We start from the raw sequence: 17108 nt of genomic DNA, 5'->3' as shown, positions 1-17108 counted from the left end.
TAGCAAAGGCAGCGATAATAACATTAATGCTGCTACTTAATAAATGCCTTGAAAGAGGAGACTCCACAAATAATCAAACCTTATGCAAGTTTTTGCACTATGACGCAGTCACCATGTGCTTCAGTTCAAGAAATGGAATTGGAATTCAAGCGTAAGAAAATGAAATTTGAAGGTGCTCAGTTACAATAGAATCACACAAGTATGCTCTCTGAAAAGTTTTTTATTATAAAATCTTTATAGAGTTTGGAGAGATATAAAAAAAAATAAAAGAGAGCGAGAAGGAGGGTGCGAAAAAAGAAAGAAATAATGAGTTTCATTCATATTTTGACTCGGTGTCAGTCTGTCCCTCTCCAAACTCTAGAAGAAACTTTATGCTAAAAAACTCTAAAAGATCCTAATTTATATGCTTCAGGACCAATTACACTTGAAACAGCAGTTAAAAGAAAAAAGCGAAAAGCTAGTAATTAATAGCTAACTCCCGTTGTCTATGTAATCACGTGCAAGTTGCGACACTGTAAGAGATAAATCAAAAGAGAGAGAGTAGCATCAATCTAAAGTTAATCCTGCACACTACTAACTCGAATTAGTAGATTCATCAGCAGAATGTTTGCTGGATTTGTAGAGCCAGTTCTTCGGCGCTGAGTTGGCATTCGATTCCAATCTATTCATCAGAAAATCAAGCTATTAATAGCACACCCGATCATAATAAATTATTTTTTAAACAAAACGACACAGCACTATAACAATTTCTTATTAGTACTTTTTTCCTCACAAGTTCAGGAGAAATGCGTGAGAGATGCCATGTATCTCCCTGCTATCTCAGACACTTAAATGAAAGATATACTGTCTGAAAGTCTCGCTACAGCTAGCATCTCATTTATTTTTGATTCATATATCGCGGTAGATACTGCACAGCGTAACTACTCGCCAACCCCAGCCCCCTCCCACCAAAATAACCAAAAAGAGAAAAGGGGAAGAGCAACCATTATTCTCCTTCTCCAGTAATTCTAGTCAGCAGTAAAGTAATCAGCAATCTGAGTTACTATTATTCTTAGTACACCCAGTTTAATTTAGGTCACTATTATGACAATATAGTACTTGAAATCCAACCCGGTAAAGGAGAAGGGATTAAGGAAGATAGATGAAAGAACCACATAAGATTAGTTATGCAACAAGTATTATATAGGCTGCATTTTCATGGACAACAAACGAGAAGTTTTTTTTTTTTTACACACATTGCATGTGTATAAAATCCACACGTAATTGTAACTAAAGGAGAAGCAGTACTGTCAGTCCACACACGTGATAAAGGGAGAGTGAGGTTGGGTCTCGTTCATCATATACTGTATTTCGTTCTGTATTTAATTAACCTAGTTATTTCTTTCTATGTCTTCACACTTGGAAGAGAAACCACCTGAAACTTTTGCTTCATACAACTTATTGTATCAACTGCTTTCACCTTTACTTAAAAATGTTAAAAACAAACTTACTAATGATTAAAAACTAAAGACTAAGTAGAAAATGCGAACGAGTTGATATATTATAGTACCTTAATAGTGAATGAGTTTAGCATGGTTTCATCAGCGGTGCTGATGCTGACATGGAGGATTTCAAGAGATAAGTCTTCAAGTGCTGATATTATCTTCAAAGCTTGCCCTGGAATACGCGGAGACACTGTTTTCAAAAGAACGTGTGGCCCAGAAAACTTGACCTCCACATCGGCCATAGCAGACTTGGAATTGGCCACTAGCTCATTGATGTTATCATTAATGGAGGACGAAGCAGCAGAAGAGGTAGGAGATGGCTCGAGAGAGTTGGAGATGGTTGGAGAAAGGTAACCTTGCTGCAACCTGGGCTTGTAAGGACTACCTGGCTGTGGAGTTCTGGGACTAATTGGCAAGCTGAGCCTAGGGCTCATAGGGGGTTTTCTAGGACTAAGAGCTAAAGGCCTTGGACTTGAGACTAGCCTTGGGCTTAGTACATCACTGTATACTTTTCTTTGCTTCTTGGCCTCCAGGGACTGTAGAACCTGCTGCAACTCGTTTATGTAATCAACCACTCCTCCAATTATCGATGCTTGGTCTCCCTAAGTAAACCATTTCCAATGAACAAGTTAATTAGGACGAAATACTCTTCATATTTAAGCGACTTTACTTTAAGCAGCATTTGAATATTATTAATAAGTCAAGACTGCATGCACGATTAATGGGTAAGTATTAATTATTAAACATTATGCAAACAGACGAGTTAATCTTTTTCATGGTGTACGTACATAAAATCAAGCTGCAAACTATATCGTCAATATGTTAACATTTTATCGAGTTTTACTTCTAATTTCTAGGGGATGAGATAAGACTTACACGTTTGACATAAAAGTTTGGCATAAGTGACCTTAAGACGGACAAGTGCTCGTTCATTTGCTTTCTTCGGTTGCGCTCAACAGTGATGTGAGATGTCCTTTGTTGGCCATCTGGGTTTGGATCCTCTGACGAAGTGTTGGGTGCGAGCTTCTGTCTCTTGCTCTTAGGTGAAGCTTCAAGCTCAGTCTCTTCAGACTCTCGTAGAGCACTTGAAGAACTTGATTTTTGTGACGCGAACCTTGAAGTTTCCTCGTTCTCCTTAGTGCTGATAACAACTTCATCAACGGGAGGAAAGTCGGAGAAGTCCTCAAGGCTCTCCAAAATGGCAAAGAGTTCGTCCCCACCAAATTCCTTATCTTCAAGGATATCGGAAAAGCTGTCATCCATTTTACGCTTTTACGTAAATAGAAGAGTTGGGGAAACCGTGGACTGTTTGGAACGGGAAAAAGGGCTGAGGAAGGAACGAAAAGAAGGGTGGGAATGGAGGAAGGGGGTTGTAAAGAGCCAGGAAAGAAGAGAGGGAAGATGATGATGCGATCGAGAATAAACGATCGCTATCAAAAATAAGAGCCTTTTGTATGTATGCCGTTGGTTCTAATTATTGAAAACATGGGTTTTGTAAAACGGCTAGAAGCAAGAGGATCTCACGGGAATCAGGTAGGAGTGGTGCACAGAATCCCAAACTGAAGGTAGTGCAGAACAGAAGCAGTATCAGACTTCCACGCAGTACTAATAACTGAAACCAAAGAAATGAGAGCCGTTACTCTGAGATAGAGAGAGGAGGCAGAGGGAAGTAGAGGGGAAAAGAAAAGGGCTTTTAATTTTTATAGAGCTAGCCAGTAATGTTAAGGATAGAGTGAAACATAATGAATGATGCTAATGGAGCCTTATGTGTATATTTAATATAGTTTGTTATTCATCCACTGCCACTCGAAGAGATGGTGTATATGCATCTAACCAAGGAGTGTGTGTTCTTTTAGGATCCTAGAGGGCGGGAGGGAGTGGGAGAGAGAGAGCAGGTCGGGTATCTACGCACATCCATAGATGCTATTTCATAAATACCTCTGCACTCCTTCATTAATGTTTTCAGTAAGATGTTTTGAAATTTAGATGAGATGATCAATGAACATTTAAAATTGAATGTACCTTGCATTATTAATTCATTGATAGATAGATAGATGCTTCTGATATTGATAACATCGAATTTGAAGACCATCTTGCGCATAGTTCATAAACTTTCACTCTTGAACATGGTTATAAGCTGACAATTAGTGCTTCGTATCCTGTGAGCAATGAGCAGCCTGATAATGGTTCTTGAATAATAATTATTTACATGTGATCTTATGCAACGTCAAACCCCTTAACCCCCTCATGCATGTCCATGACATCAAAAAGGAAAACGGAAAAAACTTAATAAGCTGAAGTTTACGACATTTTTGCTCGTGGGGAAAAGGATTCAAGGTTAGATATGATAACGTTTTCGAGAAATTTGCTTCGCGGAGCCTATAAATGGTTTCAGGACGACAAAACCACTATTTAGTTTCGATCATATCAACATGTATTTTAATGAATGGGCAAGTAGTTCAGAGGAAGGTGATGGGATGAGATTGATTGATAGAGGGGGCCAGAGATGGCAGTGGAAGTATTTTAAAGAGAAGCTAGAGATGTTACCTTCTTTATGGGGAAAAAGAACAAATGAAGGCGGCATGAAGTTGGTTGATTTTACGGGAAAAACCGTTATTGCTGCAAAGCCAAAAGTGGAGAATGTTCTGAATGAAATCTCACTATACAGTTCCCACCCAGTCACGGCACTTGCATATATAAATTTTGGACTCTGTCGTCTATGTCTTGGCTGCTACTTTCCTATTCACGAACTCTGCATATATGTCTTTACATTCCCCATCCCCCCCCCCCAAAGGGCGGGTGCTAATTTTCCATCTTCCAAAAATACATCAAATTTATTTGTTAATCTGGTTTTCTTAACAAACATGAGTTGACGCATGCGTTCCCCACAAGTGTGTTTGTCTAATAAGTTTAATAAGTAGTCCATTTATAAAAAATTGTACTGTATAATGATCTATATCAACCCTGATAGTAATAAAATATTTCTTTACTTTAATTTTTCAATTTATATATATTATTTCTGAAACTAGGGTGACCGACCAAAGTGTGACATGAAGTCTGAAAAATGTAATGTATTATTTAGGACTCAAAATATGGCGATTAATTGGGGTTTTTTTTAATTATATATAAACATTTAATGACGGAGAAAGAATCCAACTTCTCAAGAATTTGAACGGTCGCTCAGTTTAAATGCATCTTGAGATATAATGGCAGAGAAACTAAAGAAGGGGGGATTTTGGCCGGATGCAAACGCTCAATTGCAACAGCAACTCAGACGGAGATCGAGTCGAAGTTGATGGCGCGGATAGAAATTTGAGCAGGATTCGAGGATAATATAAATGGCGATAAAAAATCCCAACATCCCAGAAAAAAAGCTAAGCTCCGATCAGCCAATTAAGACATTGCTAAGATCTCAATTAGCATGATGAGCACCTTATTATCTAAATTACGAAGATGGACATTGCTCCTGCTAGAGAGGACAAAGAAAAAATCAGAGTGTTTGTGGATAGATGGATGAAAGAAATAAATGACGGAGGGCGGGAGGAGGACAAAGTTGCAGAGAGGAGCAATGACGACTACTAATAAGGCAAAACTGATCTGCAACTTGTTCTCGTTTCTTTAAAGTTTCACATTCGTATAATTAATGATTATTGGTATGAAGTTAGGCTTTCAATGAGCAGGCACGGCATCTCCGTGTCTACGATGATATACACAAGGTGACAATGTGGTTCTCTCTCTCTCTCCCTCTCTCCCTCTCTCTCTCTCACTCTCTCTCTCTCTCTCTCTGTGAGCGAGGAAGGAGGGCTCACCGTGGCAGGGGTGGCTGGTCTGAGTGAGTGACAAATGGGGGAGCAGTAATTGTTTGTTTCAGCATGGGAGTGCGTTTCATTTAATTCATATTCAATCCACAATATTTTGGGTTTTTCACATTTATGTCCCTCCGAATGCGTCCATTTCTTTGGCATCATACATCAATTTTCACATTTACCACTCTCAACGACCAACCCACCTTTTCTGCTCTCTCCCAAACCAAACTGGGGTTTCAATTTAGGCCAATATATCATTATTAAGGAGCAGAATATTGCATGCTGCCACCATATTTACTCGGTCTTGAATAGCGTGACATGCATAATAATCATAGCATCTTACTTTTTTTACGCCATGTAAATGTAATGCAACCATGCAAGCCTCAGTGTGTACTTGGGAATTTCAAAGATTAAAGTTGTTTCAGATTCTCACACATGCATAACAGTTAAAAGCGGTATGGGGAACAGTACCTTGATCATGACTTTCGCTGTAAAGCCCCAGAATCTGATGCTTAAACTGGGTTTTTCGCTACGGCAGTTTGTGGTCTGTGTCCTCTAGATGCCGTTCCCTTTTAAATCTTCCTTTCCCAGACTTGCAGAGGTTGCCCTGCTTTGTTCTTCTGTGCCAACATTATAGCGAGTGAAAACCATAACTATTACGTTGCATTCTCGCAGACAAATGATGGTTGAAGCTAGTTAATCAGGTATCTAGCGAGTAATGTCCATGGATAACACAGCTAGCTAGCCAAAGTACAGAACTTCCTTTTATGACATACTTCAAACAATGACTCTCGCTAGGCGGACAAATAATGGTATAGATACATGCAAACATTCCGCATTATGCGAAATGGGTAAACCTGTGTCTACATATCGCAGACACTTTATGATTGGAGTTAATACAGGTTAAATAGGTTTGCTATATCTATTGGTTTCTATTTTAAGAAGATTCCAGCAGGTAAAGTTTTCTGTAGAACAGCACCCTAGATAGGGCTCCAAGATTGGAAACGGACAATGGCTGCAGTATCTGGTAGCTAATGATCGTCGCTCAAGATTTAGATTTGATAGTTTCTCAGCATTTTCGTGGGCTGTCGGGATCATTTACAAGGCTGTGTGAGACAAAACTTAAAAACATGACATGGAGAAAGGAAATGAATAGGGCGGGTCCCGCTCTAAGAAAACTTCATTCATTTCCCAATCTGAAAGCACATTGAATGCCCACCCACGAAATGTATGAGCAAAACATTACTGCTCCTTTCACCTAAACCTGTCATGTTCTTTCCCTTTCTCTCTCACCTCCTATTTGTCCGTCGCCCCTTGGGCCGGTGAAGAGATCCTTGGGCTTCTTGGTATTGTGTCCCACATGCTTGATTCTCTGTTAGATTTCCATACCCCATCTCTGCTGTCATGTCTCTATCCCCTGTCCTCCCTGCCTATATTCGGTGCACCCGTCCATCCCATTTTGATTAAATTCCCTTGATGCGCTTGTCGGCATATTAAAAAGACTGCTCTTTTTTTACCCCCCTCTCATCACTTAAAGCCCAAACAATCACCTTGTAACTTTCCCACTAAATAATAAATATATATTTATCTTCAAAAAGCACTAACATGATTCAAGTATTTGAGTTTGTATAACAGACTAAAGCATGAATATTTCAAAACTGAAAAGAAAAGCTTACTTGCTCTGATATTTCTATCAGCGGCAATAAGGAAAATTGGATATGCTGGCAACTCGGTCATGGAGGTACCGAGATCAGTTAAGAAAACCTCTAATCAGGGGGATAACATTAAGATCAGTAACCAAAAAAAAAGAAAAGGAAAAACATAGAGAAATGGCTAATGGGGCACCTATTGGCTGATATTGTCTCTCAAGCCTTTTATCGAATAGAAAGAGCGTGTGGCATTTCTGACGTGTCCATAATAAGCCGTTTGACGGGTTTTTTTGGAGAGTTTTGTCCGGTGAGTTATGTGATGGGGATGGGGACAAGGATGGCTGCGACGTCTCTCTTTCGAGAAAAAGGAGGAGCATGCTTTTACATGAAAAGGAACAGGCATCAGCGTATAAATAATTGGAGTGGGAGTGGGCGTAAAAGACGTACCTTGGCGCAGCATAGTAGTTTTGATATGAATGCTATTGTTGGGGCTTCCTACGAAAACCAACAAAATATAAAAATTGAAAGATGAATGTCTGAGTCTTGACGATAGCGACAAGTGAGATATCAATTCATGCTTCCCGTTTTGCGCATTGAGACTTAGGATTAGCCCCACACTTAGCCGCGGGAATGTTTCAAACATATGGGGACTTTTCACTCCCTCCTTTCTCATTTTCATCTTCCCTATCCCATGAGTTCATGACCTTGTCTCTTCTCAGATCATTAACAAGTTGCTCCTATTTTTTATGTGCGATTCCCAGTCTGTTACTTTCTTTGCAATTCTCATATTTTAAATGTCAAAATCAGATGATGATGTTAGCATATTGCTATATGATAACATAGAAAGCCTATTAATCATTTCATGTCACAAGAAATAATATGTTTGTTCAGGAAAGATTGGAAAAAGTATTATTAAAAATTTTATTGGTGGTAACTCTGCGTGTATAAAATTTACAGATTATTGATACTTTTCATCTATAAAATTTATTAATTTAAATAATTTTTTAATCTATATTATTTAGCCCTTGCTTTTATAAGTGGAGAGAGTAACAGCCCAGTAGCCATCAATGCTATTAAAGCTTGGCCGAGACCTTGATCTAAACATTACTCCCTCCGTTCCTTATTATAAGAGACAAATAACCGAATTACGTTGATCAAAAAAACAGTTAAAATTAGTTAAGAACAATGAATGTGTAAAAAGTATAATTTTTTTTTTCAAAAATACCCTCATTAATAAGGAGAGAGAGCATGAGAGAGAACAATAGTAAATTCTTAAAAGAAAGAGAAGTGGGAAGGAGAGAGAGTATGAGTTGGAGATAATAAATATGGGTAAAATAAGAAATCAACACAAAAAAGTAGAGACAACTTTTAAGTGTCTCTTATATTTAGGAACATACTATAAGCATTAAATGTCTCTTATAATAAGGAACGGAGGGAGTAATACTATACACCGCCGCACTCCCCTATTGTGACACCTCTCGTGATTTTCCCCCCAAGGTGTAGATGTTTACGTTTTTTATTATTTTATTTTATTTTTTGAATTATAAAGACAGTCACTAATGAGTATTGAGAAATTGATCAGTCACTAATGAGTAATGGAAAATTAGCAGATAGAATTCACAACTTTCTATTTGTATTTGTAAAGAGAGCTTTCATATCATTAAATTACAAGACAATTGGCGGTTTGCAATGCCATGCAGCATGCACATGAACACGATACTCAAGTCATGAACACGATACACAAGGTGAAACCCCAGCTAGCCGACGTCGAATACTCACATATGTGGCTGGGCATTTTTATTTTTGGGAATTTGTTAGATACTAGTACTAACTGTTTATTTGAGGAAAATTATTTCTTCTGAAGACCCTAGACATAATTTAAAAACACTTGATTGTAACTTATAAAAATAAAGGTTGATTGCTAGCTACAGATTAGCAGTGCTCCATGAGGGGGAAAACAAAGGTTGACTGCCAACTGAGACGACGACATCCAGTAGAGGAAATACGCGAACAGCTTCACTGTAAATAGCCTTCACCTCCGAGACGAGCTATAACTGAGGAAACAATATGCAGAGACCCTGTGATGACAATGATACCCCTCTCAACCCCTTTATTTCTTCTTAAAATCTTCTCTGTGGTTCTCAAACAACTCTCTAAACAGCCCTCAGTAGCCAACACAGTTCTGTGATCATGTAAATCCCTCGCGCAAGGGGCCGTTTCATCCTCGATCAATTCTGCGTCGTGAACAGTTTCAACGCCAAGTTCTTCAGAAGCTCGAATCCAAGAATCTTTCAAACACTCAGCCGACGTCATCCGAGTTACACCTCCGGCGATCACGGCTTCAGTCAACACAACGGCCTCTACATGCTCCCCTGAACAAATGCGGTGGAATTATTCACATCACTGGTATACACGTTCATCCACAATGCTGAACTTAATGATGCATCGAAGATATGCAATATTTTGTTGCATGGAATCGGTTCAAACCTACTGCTTGATGCTTATTATTTGACGCCATCATCCTGATGTCACCCAAATCATAAGTCTTTTACAAAGCCTAAAGGATCTGCCTTTTCCGTTGATCGATGAATTAAAATCCAGAATGAACATTAAACTAGCCGGAATACCAGATCAAAGTTCAATGAACTGGCAGTAGTCAAACGGATCATAATTAAATGAATAAGAAAGATATAATAATAATAATAATAATAATAATATTGCAGTATGTTTTAAACATATAACTTATTTTAAATAAGGAAAAAAATACTAATAATAAGTAAAACATTAAAAACTTATTTCAAATAAAAAGCAGTAAAATTGAAAAAATATATATAAAAGTGAATGGAAATAAGAAGTAAAAATATAATTTAAAAAGTTAATAAATATTCTATAATTTTAAAAATTAATAATAGAAACATAGATGAAATCCCCCCTGGGGGGGTGGGAACATAACTAGTTCGATTAGTTGACAACTTGACATGCCGATTATACTAGTTTTAACCGGTTCAACACCGGGTTGGCCGGTTTTAACAGGTTTTAACACCAGTTGAACCTTGAATGTTCCTCCATTTGGCTACCATTCAAGATCAGACCAGCAACTAGTTTATCGGTTGAACCAGCGGCTCAGATTGGTTTAAAACACTGTACCTCTGGTGTCCCCAAACTTGGGAATGTGGTTAGTTTGACATAATACTAAACAAACACAATGGACAGATTTACCTGAGAGAATCTCTTTGGCGAAACCTACATGGTCTTTGTCACTTGCCATAGCAACAATAAAACCCAATCGAGCCTCTGGATAAGCCATCCTTATTGTGTTCATCAGTGCCTTGGCAGATTCTTTGGTATGGGCTACAGCAATACGCCGGCAAAAAAAAAAAGGGTAAAATTTAGTCCTCATGAATTATTCATGGGCACCACGACAGAAAATCCGTAGTTCCTCTTACAATACGCTCCATTAATCGAAGAGCTTTCTTCCAGTTAGATGATAGAGTACCAAGACGAGAGATGGAATAAACAATAGTAAAGCTAATGCCACGCCAGCAGGCTGTAAATTAGTACTACCTCCAGGTCTATTTATAAGAAACAGAATGACACTTTACTATGTAGGATCTGATATCAATTTCCTAGGAGACAGATATGTTCACTTGTTCAGTTGCTGTGATGTCCTCGTAATATATGGTATTTGAATGGCAGCAATATGTTTCAAATATTATTCAGTCTAATCTTGGAGATTCTCCACTTTAACTCTGTCGGGCTATGAGATTGAGATTCTGGTTCATAATCTGATTAACCCTTCCTTTTCATTCATTCTCATCTAATTTTCCGTTTCTTACTTAGTTCCCCAGAAATTTCCGATTACAGGACTACATAAACTACGAAGGGTGCATTCTATCTAGATTTTTTATACTCGGAAAATTTTGTAGGATTCGACAAAACCATTTCTTCACCAAATTCAGATTAACACTTGAAATATATTAAGAGTGAAGACTAACAGGTTGAATAGAAAGGACTCAATATCCCACGAACAAAGTCATGAATTTGAACCTTGTGAGACCATGTTAAGAAAGTTACTCCATCATTTAGAATTCAACAATTCTGAAGTCTGGGTTACTCTGTGTGTGCGTGAGTGCGTAAAATGATAAGCAGATAGCAAAGTCGTAGGAATCAACCTCCATCAAGCAATATTGTTGCTCCAGTAAGTCCTAACACTCCAGCTTCTTCATTAGTTAGGAATTGACTCCTTCCAAGAAGGCATGTATGCTCTAAACCAGCCCTTATAGACTTGTCAGAAATTCTCCATCCTGATCATCCGAACAAGAATGCATTTCGATAGACGTTAATCTTTAACAATCAAAGGCATTAATTTGATGTGTCAAGATGACAATAATTAGAACATATGAATCAAGAAAGGTTGCTACATGGTGAGGAGGACAAGGAAGGAAGGAAGGAAGAAAAGAAAAGAAAAGAAAAGAAAGACTTCTATTAAAGTAGTTAAGGAACTAGATGCGATGTCTTGACAATAGTGGATTCTATAGCATAAAATGGTATCTTAGCAAAGGTTTGACAATATGAAAGGCTACTATCTGTTCACAGTTTACAGAAACCCTGAACAGATGAAGAACCACACATCTAAACATCAAGTAATAAACCAGCCTAGAAATATCTACGATTTAAATCGCTAAGAAACTAATAGGAAGGGCACAAATTTATGAGCAGAACATAGAAAAGTCTTACCTAAATTACGAAGACAAAGTGCCACACAAGTAGCAGTTGCTGCATTCTGCAGTTGGTGACTTCCAAGCAGATGTAGCTTCAGATCAAGTAAGTCACAGGACTGCATGAATATACACAAATCATTCATATGTTTTTTCAAATGATCGACAATAGCAACTAGGCAGTGGGAACCAATTTAAAAAGCAGGCAGAGGCGGAACAGAAATACGGTGCTTTTTGACATTCAGAATACATCATGAGATGACATCAAATGCAAAGCAGCATCGCACGCAAATGGGGCCATAAAAATTAGGTCTTCATACAAAGCAAGAAATGAAATTATTATTCAAAATTAAGAGTTCTTTTACTGAGTCATTATTTCTCAACTCTCTTCACTATGTCAAATACTATCATATCCATTTTGAGATTTTGACAATTATCCACAGCAAAAGCTGCTCGCTAAACCATTTTCAATGAATGTCATTATCAGACTACAAATGATTATCTTTAAAGAGTACTGATTAAAATTAAATTTTAAAAGCACAACCATGAATATGGGATGCAGAATATGAATAAAAAATGAACGTTCAACAAGCCAAGGTCATACCAGCTCCAAGTCTTTTTCAACTTTTATTGCTATATCACAGGATTGGCAAGGTCTGCCATCAAGCATGCCAATACTTCTTATGGAACATCTATTCCCGGCATCAGATGCTGACACTACTGGTGAGTCTAGGGATGCTGCTCTATGGCGAATAATGTGCTCAATATGAGGGAGAAATGGCCCACCAAGCACCAGCTGAAATATATTTGTGTAGTCAACAAAATTGATGGAACCAATGGAGTCCACTATATTAATGGTATTGGACAACATAAAAATGGTTGTCCTGCCTCATAGCTACCTCAGCATTGCAACATCAAATTGGATCACCTAGCCGACACCCTAAAATTACTGAATTAGAAAATTTTATTTTAACCTTAAACCCTCATCTGATGGTCTGTTTTTAAGTCATGCAATGTCAGCATTATACAAGCAAAACATACGACAATTCTTGAATATTTTCAAGCTGCTTATCAAGCTTTGAGATTAAGATAAATATGTTTGAAGAACGATACAAAACCAGGTATAACATTATTCTTGAACGCTTAGCCAGTAGGGTAAGAGAGCCCCTTAAGAGACAGAGGGGTCAGGGCAGACGAAAGACTATAAAAACAGTGATGCCTTCCTGCCACGATTTGAACATGGAGAGTAACGTTAATAGCAGCCATGTTTCTAACATTGTATATAATCATGTACATAAGAGCTAAAATTGCATCATATGTTACTTAACGTACTAAGAAATAGTTGCCACCATAACATGCACACATGTGCATGAGAATTGGATCAGATCTAATCAGGTTTAATAATTCACTTTCATACACAGGAGAGATATAAAGAGAGAAACAACTAACTGGACGGCCTTGTTTTATGATTCCTGACTTAGCTACCGCAATAGTTTCCAAAGAACCCCCAAGAGCAGCCAAATGCTCCTCACCTACAGTGGTTATGACTGATGCAGCAAGTCCAGAGGGGGATATAATATTAGTTGCATCACGTGCACCTCCCAACCCGGCCTATCCAAAATTGAAAAGAAATAAATGATATTATTATTTGTATCACACTAGCCATGTTTTGATTTCTTGTTATTGGCAATAGAAGTTATGACATCCACAACTCAAGCATGTTCTGGGGGGAGATACAAAATCAGAAGAATCAGCCAAGAGTTTTAGTAAAGTTGTGCTGTCAAAATATCACGTGTAAGTAAATATAACCTCAATAACTGCAATGTCAACCTTCTCTTCAGCAAATAGGATGAATGCTATGGCAGTGAAAACCTAAAACACCACCATCATTAAGTCGAGTTAGTCAATTACTATATAAGTTGGTTTTGTATACCAAGGATCGAGCACCAATAACTGAAGTGAAGAACAGAGATAACATTCAACCAAAGCAAAATATTCACCAGGCCTATAACAGAACGTTAGAGAAGTGCAAGCATCAAAATGAAATTATGAACTCAGGGTGCAACAATGCCTATTTGCAAAAGCGTAACCAATAATGACGAATTAATCCAGAGATGAAAAATGACCAAATAAATTGAATATGCTGACTTCCACGCTATCAACTGATCAGACATTTTCTCATCAGCAGGCAGAAGAATAAATAATTTCCTAAAGTTAGAACATTAGTTTCTTGATCAAGTTTAGAATTTTATACAATTGAAACACCTCAAAATGACTTAAGCAACCATTTTCCTCACTCATTGCTTGGTCAAGATTCTGCTTGATCCTGCGAAAAAGACAATTCAGTATTTTCGCTGGAACAGGATCGCCAGATCTTCCAAGTAAAATGCGTTCCCTTATAGTCTGGATATGTGGGCTGCTTGAGAAAAATAAAGACTGTCGTTATTGATATACAGGTTGTAATGAAGGCACAGCTAAAGTTGAAAGTACAGGCAGCCGCAAATACTAAAATCCTCTGGAAATTATTATATGGGCACTCTACCTAGTATAACACCCAACAGAATAGCCTTCTGTCCTCAGAATATTAGAAATGAACGCAGCCGTTGATCCTTTTCCCTTGGTCCCGGCAATATGGACGGCCTACAATTGCAGTAAGTCGATAAATTGAACAGTCAGTCAATTCAAAAGGGTAGAAGATATGGGGTAAACGCGGCTGTAAATATCATACATTTAAAAGAAAAAGAAAAAAGAGGTTCTTTTTCACATCGAAGGTTCATAATTTCCATTAATAATGCATTCAATAGTTCTGCGGCTCGCTTTAGACTCGTTCAATTGGGCGAGATGAATCTTAGGGAATAAATATCAGTTTCATAGCATACAGTAAAGAACCCTTTGCTCTTACTAGTCCTAAATTATAAGATACCCGACATTTAACATTAAAAAACATACAGGGAGAACAGTTCAACCTTGAATTTAGACTGAGGGTTACCGAACCGCTCCATTAGTCTTCTCATTCTACCAAGATCGAACCCTTGGCAGGAATCCGTGCCTGCTCCTCTGGGCACCCCCCATTTCTCGTAGTTCTTCAGAGAGTCGAGATAATCCACGAACTCCTTCATTTCGGGACCTTCTGCGTGCGAAGACATGGTTTGTTTGGCCCCCACTTGCCTAGGGAATCTCGTGCATATGAAGGGAAAAAAAGTTCTACCTCGCAGAAGCACGGGTTTTGCAGAGGAGAGCGTGAGCATTATCAGGCTTGCTGATAGGAAGCGATCGCTGCAACTTCCCAAAAAAAAAAAAAAAAGACACCCATATATTATCACCAAGAAAAAAGGTCCAGATCCTACAGTTAAAAAAGTGCTCAAACGGACCTAAGCAAAGCAAAGCGGACGATGACTGTGTAAAAAGGAACGAAGTCACAATACAAAAGTTTCCTCGCAAGCTCAATAGGACAAGTTGCACAAGCTAGAGAGCGTGCCAGGGCGCCTGCCACTAAGGGCGCCTATGGAATCGTGGATGGAAAATTTTTTGCAACAAATTCCTCCAACCAGTTGGGGAATATGTCATCGCAACTCGCAAGGAAGGTAAATTCCCACCTGATGAAGCCAGTGGAAAATAACAGAAACTCCAACAATTAATTGCCTCTTTTGTTTTTTTTTGACCAGCAAGGGTGCCTTCATTAAATTCATTAAAATCAAACGAAAACGGGAGGTTCCAACAGTATGGAAAAAGACAAAAACACACCGGCCAAAACACGTCAGCCAATCTCTTCTCTATTTGCATCTAAGTGCCTGTTTGGATGGCTTCCAAAACCATGATTTGGGTGGAATGTCACGCAAACAGCATCAATTTTGGACCAATAATCTGAAACCATAATTTGGGTTAAAACTATGATTTTGGAATCTAAAACTATGGTTTCAGGAGAAGTGAATTCATTCTGCTTCTAGCTTAAATTGGAAAGTATAATTATATCTGTCAGAGTAGATCTCAACAATAATATGACTTTAACATCCTCAATTGTTTTTTTATAAACATATTTAATCTTATATCTTATAAATATATACACATATTAATTATTTATTAATTACATTATCTTATGTATTATTAATTATGTTGGTAAAAAATATATTATTAACAATTTTATTCCTTCAAATTAAAATATATCATAAAATCTATCTTTTATGTAATTATCATATTAACTTATGTTTTTTTTAGTAATTTATATATATAAAAAATGTTTCTGATAACAACTATCTAAACACTCTCATTTCTCAAAATCACTTTTTCACAAAATCTATTATCTCCAGAATCTATTCTTCAGAAACTATTCTCTAAATTATGATTTGGTTTCATTCAAACAGCCCGTAAGAATAGCTGGTACTCCCAATCTGGCTCAGCATCTGGGGCTCCGCGACGGAGGGTAAAAGCTAGAGGAGGTGGTTAGTTACATTGCCCTGCATGCGCCACGCATATTAGGCTCTGTTTGGATTCACAGCACCCAAAAAAAAAAACTTATTTTTAATCTGAATTTTCAAAAAAATCACATTAGATAATATGATTTATATTTAAATTAAATTTTATAAAAAATTAGTTTGTAAAGTAAAAAAAATATTTGAATTATAATTAAATTAATAAATTTAGTTTGCAAAACGGCCATAATGAATATTACTTTTATTAAATAATAAAAAATGATTAAAATTATAAATTTACAAAATATAATAATTTTAAATTATTATAATAAAAAAGTTATATTTAATGAATAAAATATATTTAAACTAGAAACTACAGTAATGTGAAATTTTTTGAACCAAATAATAATACATAATTAATTAAATAATATACTCTGCCTAATTTATGTAAATATAAAATAAAAATAAATTAAAAATTAAAAATATTATAAAAATAGTTAAAAATTATTTTTACTTAAAAAAATTAAAAATAAATAACTAAAAAATAATTAGGAAGTACAAGAAATATAGAGAGATAGAGAAGTATAATGACAAAAATATAAGGATAAAATGTCTTTTAATTTTAAAAAGTTATTTTTACATAAGTCATAAATAAATTTTTGGTGTTTTTACAACCGTGCTTAAAAAAAAAGTTTTTGACTCATAAATCAAATTGATAAAAAAAAATTATGACAAACAACTCTCAAATTTATAAATTAACTTATCACACTTATAAAAAAAAAATTTCCTATACAAAACCCCTTAGCAAACAGGCACCCAATGTTATTGATTTACTGAAAAACAGTAAATGACTGGTGAACCTACAGTTGGTACAGCAAGTGCTAGGCCTGCATTTGTTCCTCTCCATAGCCTAGCAAGTCCTTCCTGCAAAGCTACACTTGTATGTTATATAATTAAGTATAGAAGGGGCGTATTGAGGAAATTATTTTACATAAAGTCAACAATATTCAAATGTAAATTAGTTAGCAATACTACATAATAA

General features: G+C 36.9%; 2 protein-coding genes across 2 annotated transcripts; both read right to left on the bottom strand.

Moving 5' to 3' along the window:
* Positions 1 to 595: 595 nt before the first annotated feature.
* On the bottom strand, positions 596 to 2747 carry LOC114746660 (transcription factor SPEECHLESS). Its single transcript, XM_028934890.1, has 3 exons — positions 2361 to 2747; positions 1550 to 2086; positions 596 to 661 (listed from the first exon to the last, which is right to left on the bottom strand). Exons 1-3 carry the CDS (start codon positions 2745 to 2747, stop codon positions 596 to 598), a joined length of 990 nt encoding a protein of 329 aa, XP_028790723.1.
* A 5950-nt stretch (positions 2748 to 8697) lies between these two features.
* Positions 8698 to 15144, bottom strand: LOC114746718 (dihydrofolate synthetase). Its single transcript, XM_028934995.1, has 12 exons — positions 15029 to 15144; positions 14866 to 14933; positions 14624 to 14787; positions 14200 to 14297; positions 13923 to 14073; positions 13467 to 13529; positions 13107 to 13268; positions 12262 to 12453; positions 11677 to 11776; positions 11112 to 11243; positions 10159 to 10290; positions 8698 to 9311 (listed from the first exon to the last, which is right to left on the bottom strand). Exons 2-12 carry the CDS (start codon positions 14903 to 14905, stop codon positions 8956 to 8958), a joined length of 1590 nt encoding a protein of 529 aa, XP_028790828.1. The 5' UTR covers positions 14906 to 14933; positions 15029 to 15144; the 3' UTR covers positions 8698 to 8955.
* Positions 15145 to 17108: the final 1964 nt, after the last annotated feature.

This window comes from Neltuma alba, unplaced genomic scaffold (genome assembly GCF_004799145.2).
Source record: "Neltuma alba isolate B1F8T4 unplaced genomic scaffold, ASM479914v2 tig00005084_pilon, whole genome shotgun sequence".
Lineage (NCBI taxonomy): Eukaryota > Viridiplantae > Streptophyta > Magnoliopsida > Fabales > Fabaceae > Neltuma > Neltuma alba.
The sequence above is the reverse complement of the archived record's forward strand: the minus strand, read 5'-3'. Positions and strand labels throughout refer to the sequence as shown.

Excerpts from the sequence above, each read along its gene's own strand:
- LOC114746660 (XM_028934890.1), bottom strand. The coding sequence starts at position 2,747 with ATGGATGACAGCTTTTCCGATATCCTTGAAGATAAGGAATTTGGTGGG. Across the intron at positions 2,087-2,360 it reads CAAACTTTTATGTCAAACGT|GGAGACCAAGCATCGATAAT; the intron begins GTAAGTCTTATC and ends TGGTTTACTTAG. Across the intron at positions 662-1,549 it reads TAAACTCATTCACTATTAAG|ATTGGAATCGAATGCCAACT; the intron begins GTACTATAATAT and ends TCTGATGAATAG.
- LOC114746718 (XM_028934995.1), bottom strand. The coding sequence starts at position 14,905 with ATGCTCACGCTCTCCTCTGCAAAACCCGTGCTTCTGCGAG. Across the intron at positions 14,074-14,199 it reads TCTGTTGGGTGTTATACTAG|CCCACATATCCAGACTATAA; the intron begins GTAGAGTGCCCA and ends TTTCTCAAGCAG. Across the intron at positions 13,269-13,466 it reads TTGACATTGCAGTTATTGAG|GCCGGGTTGGGAGGTGCACG; the intron begins GTTATATTTACT and ends AATTTTGGATAG.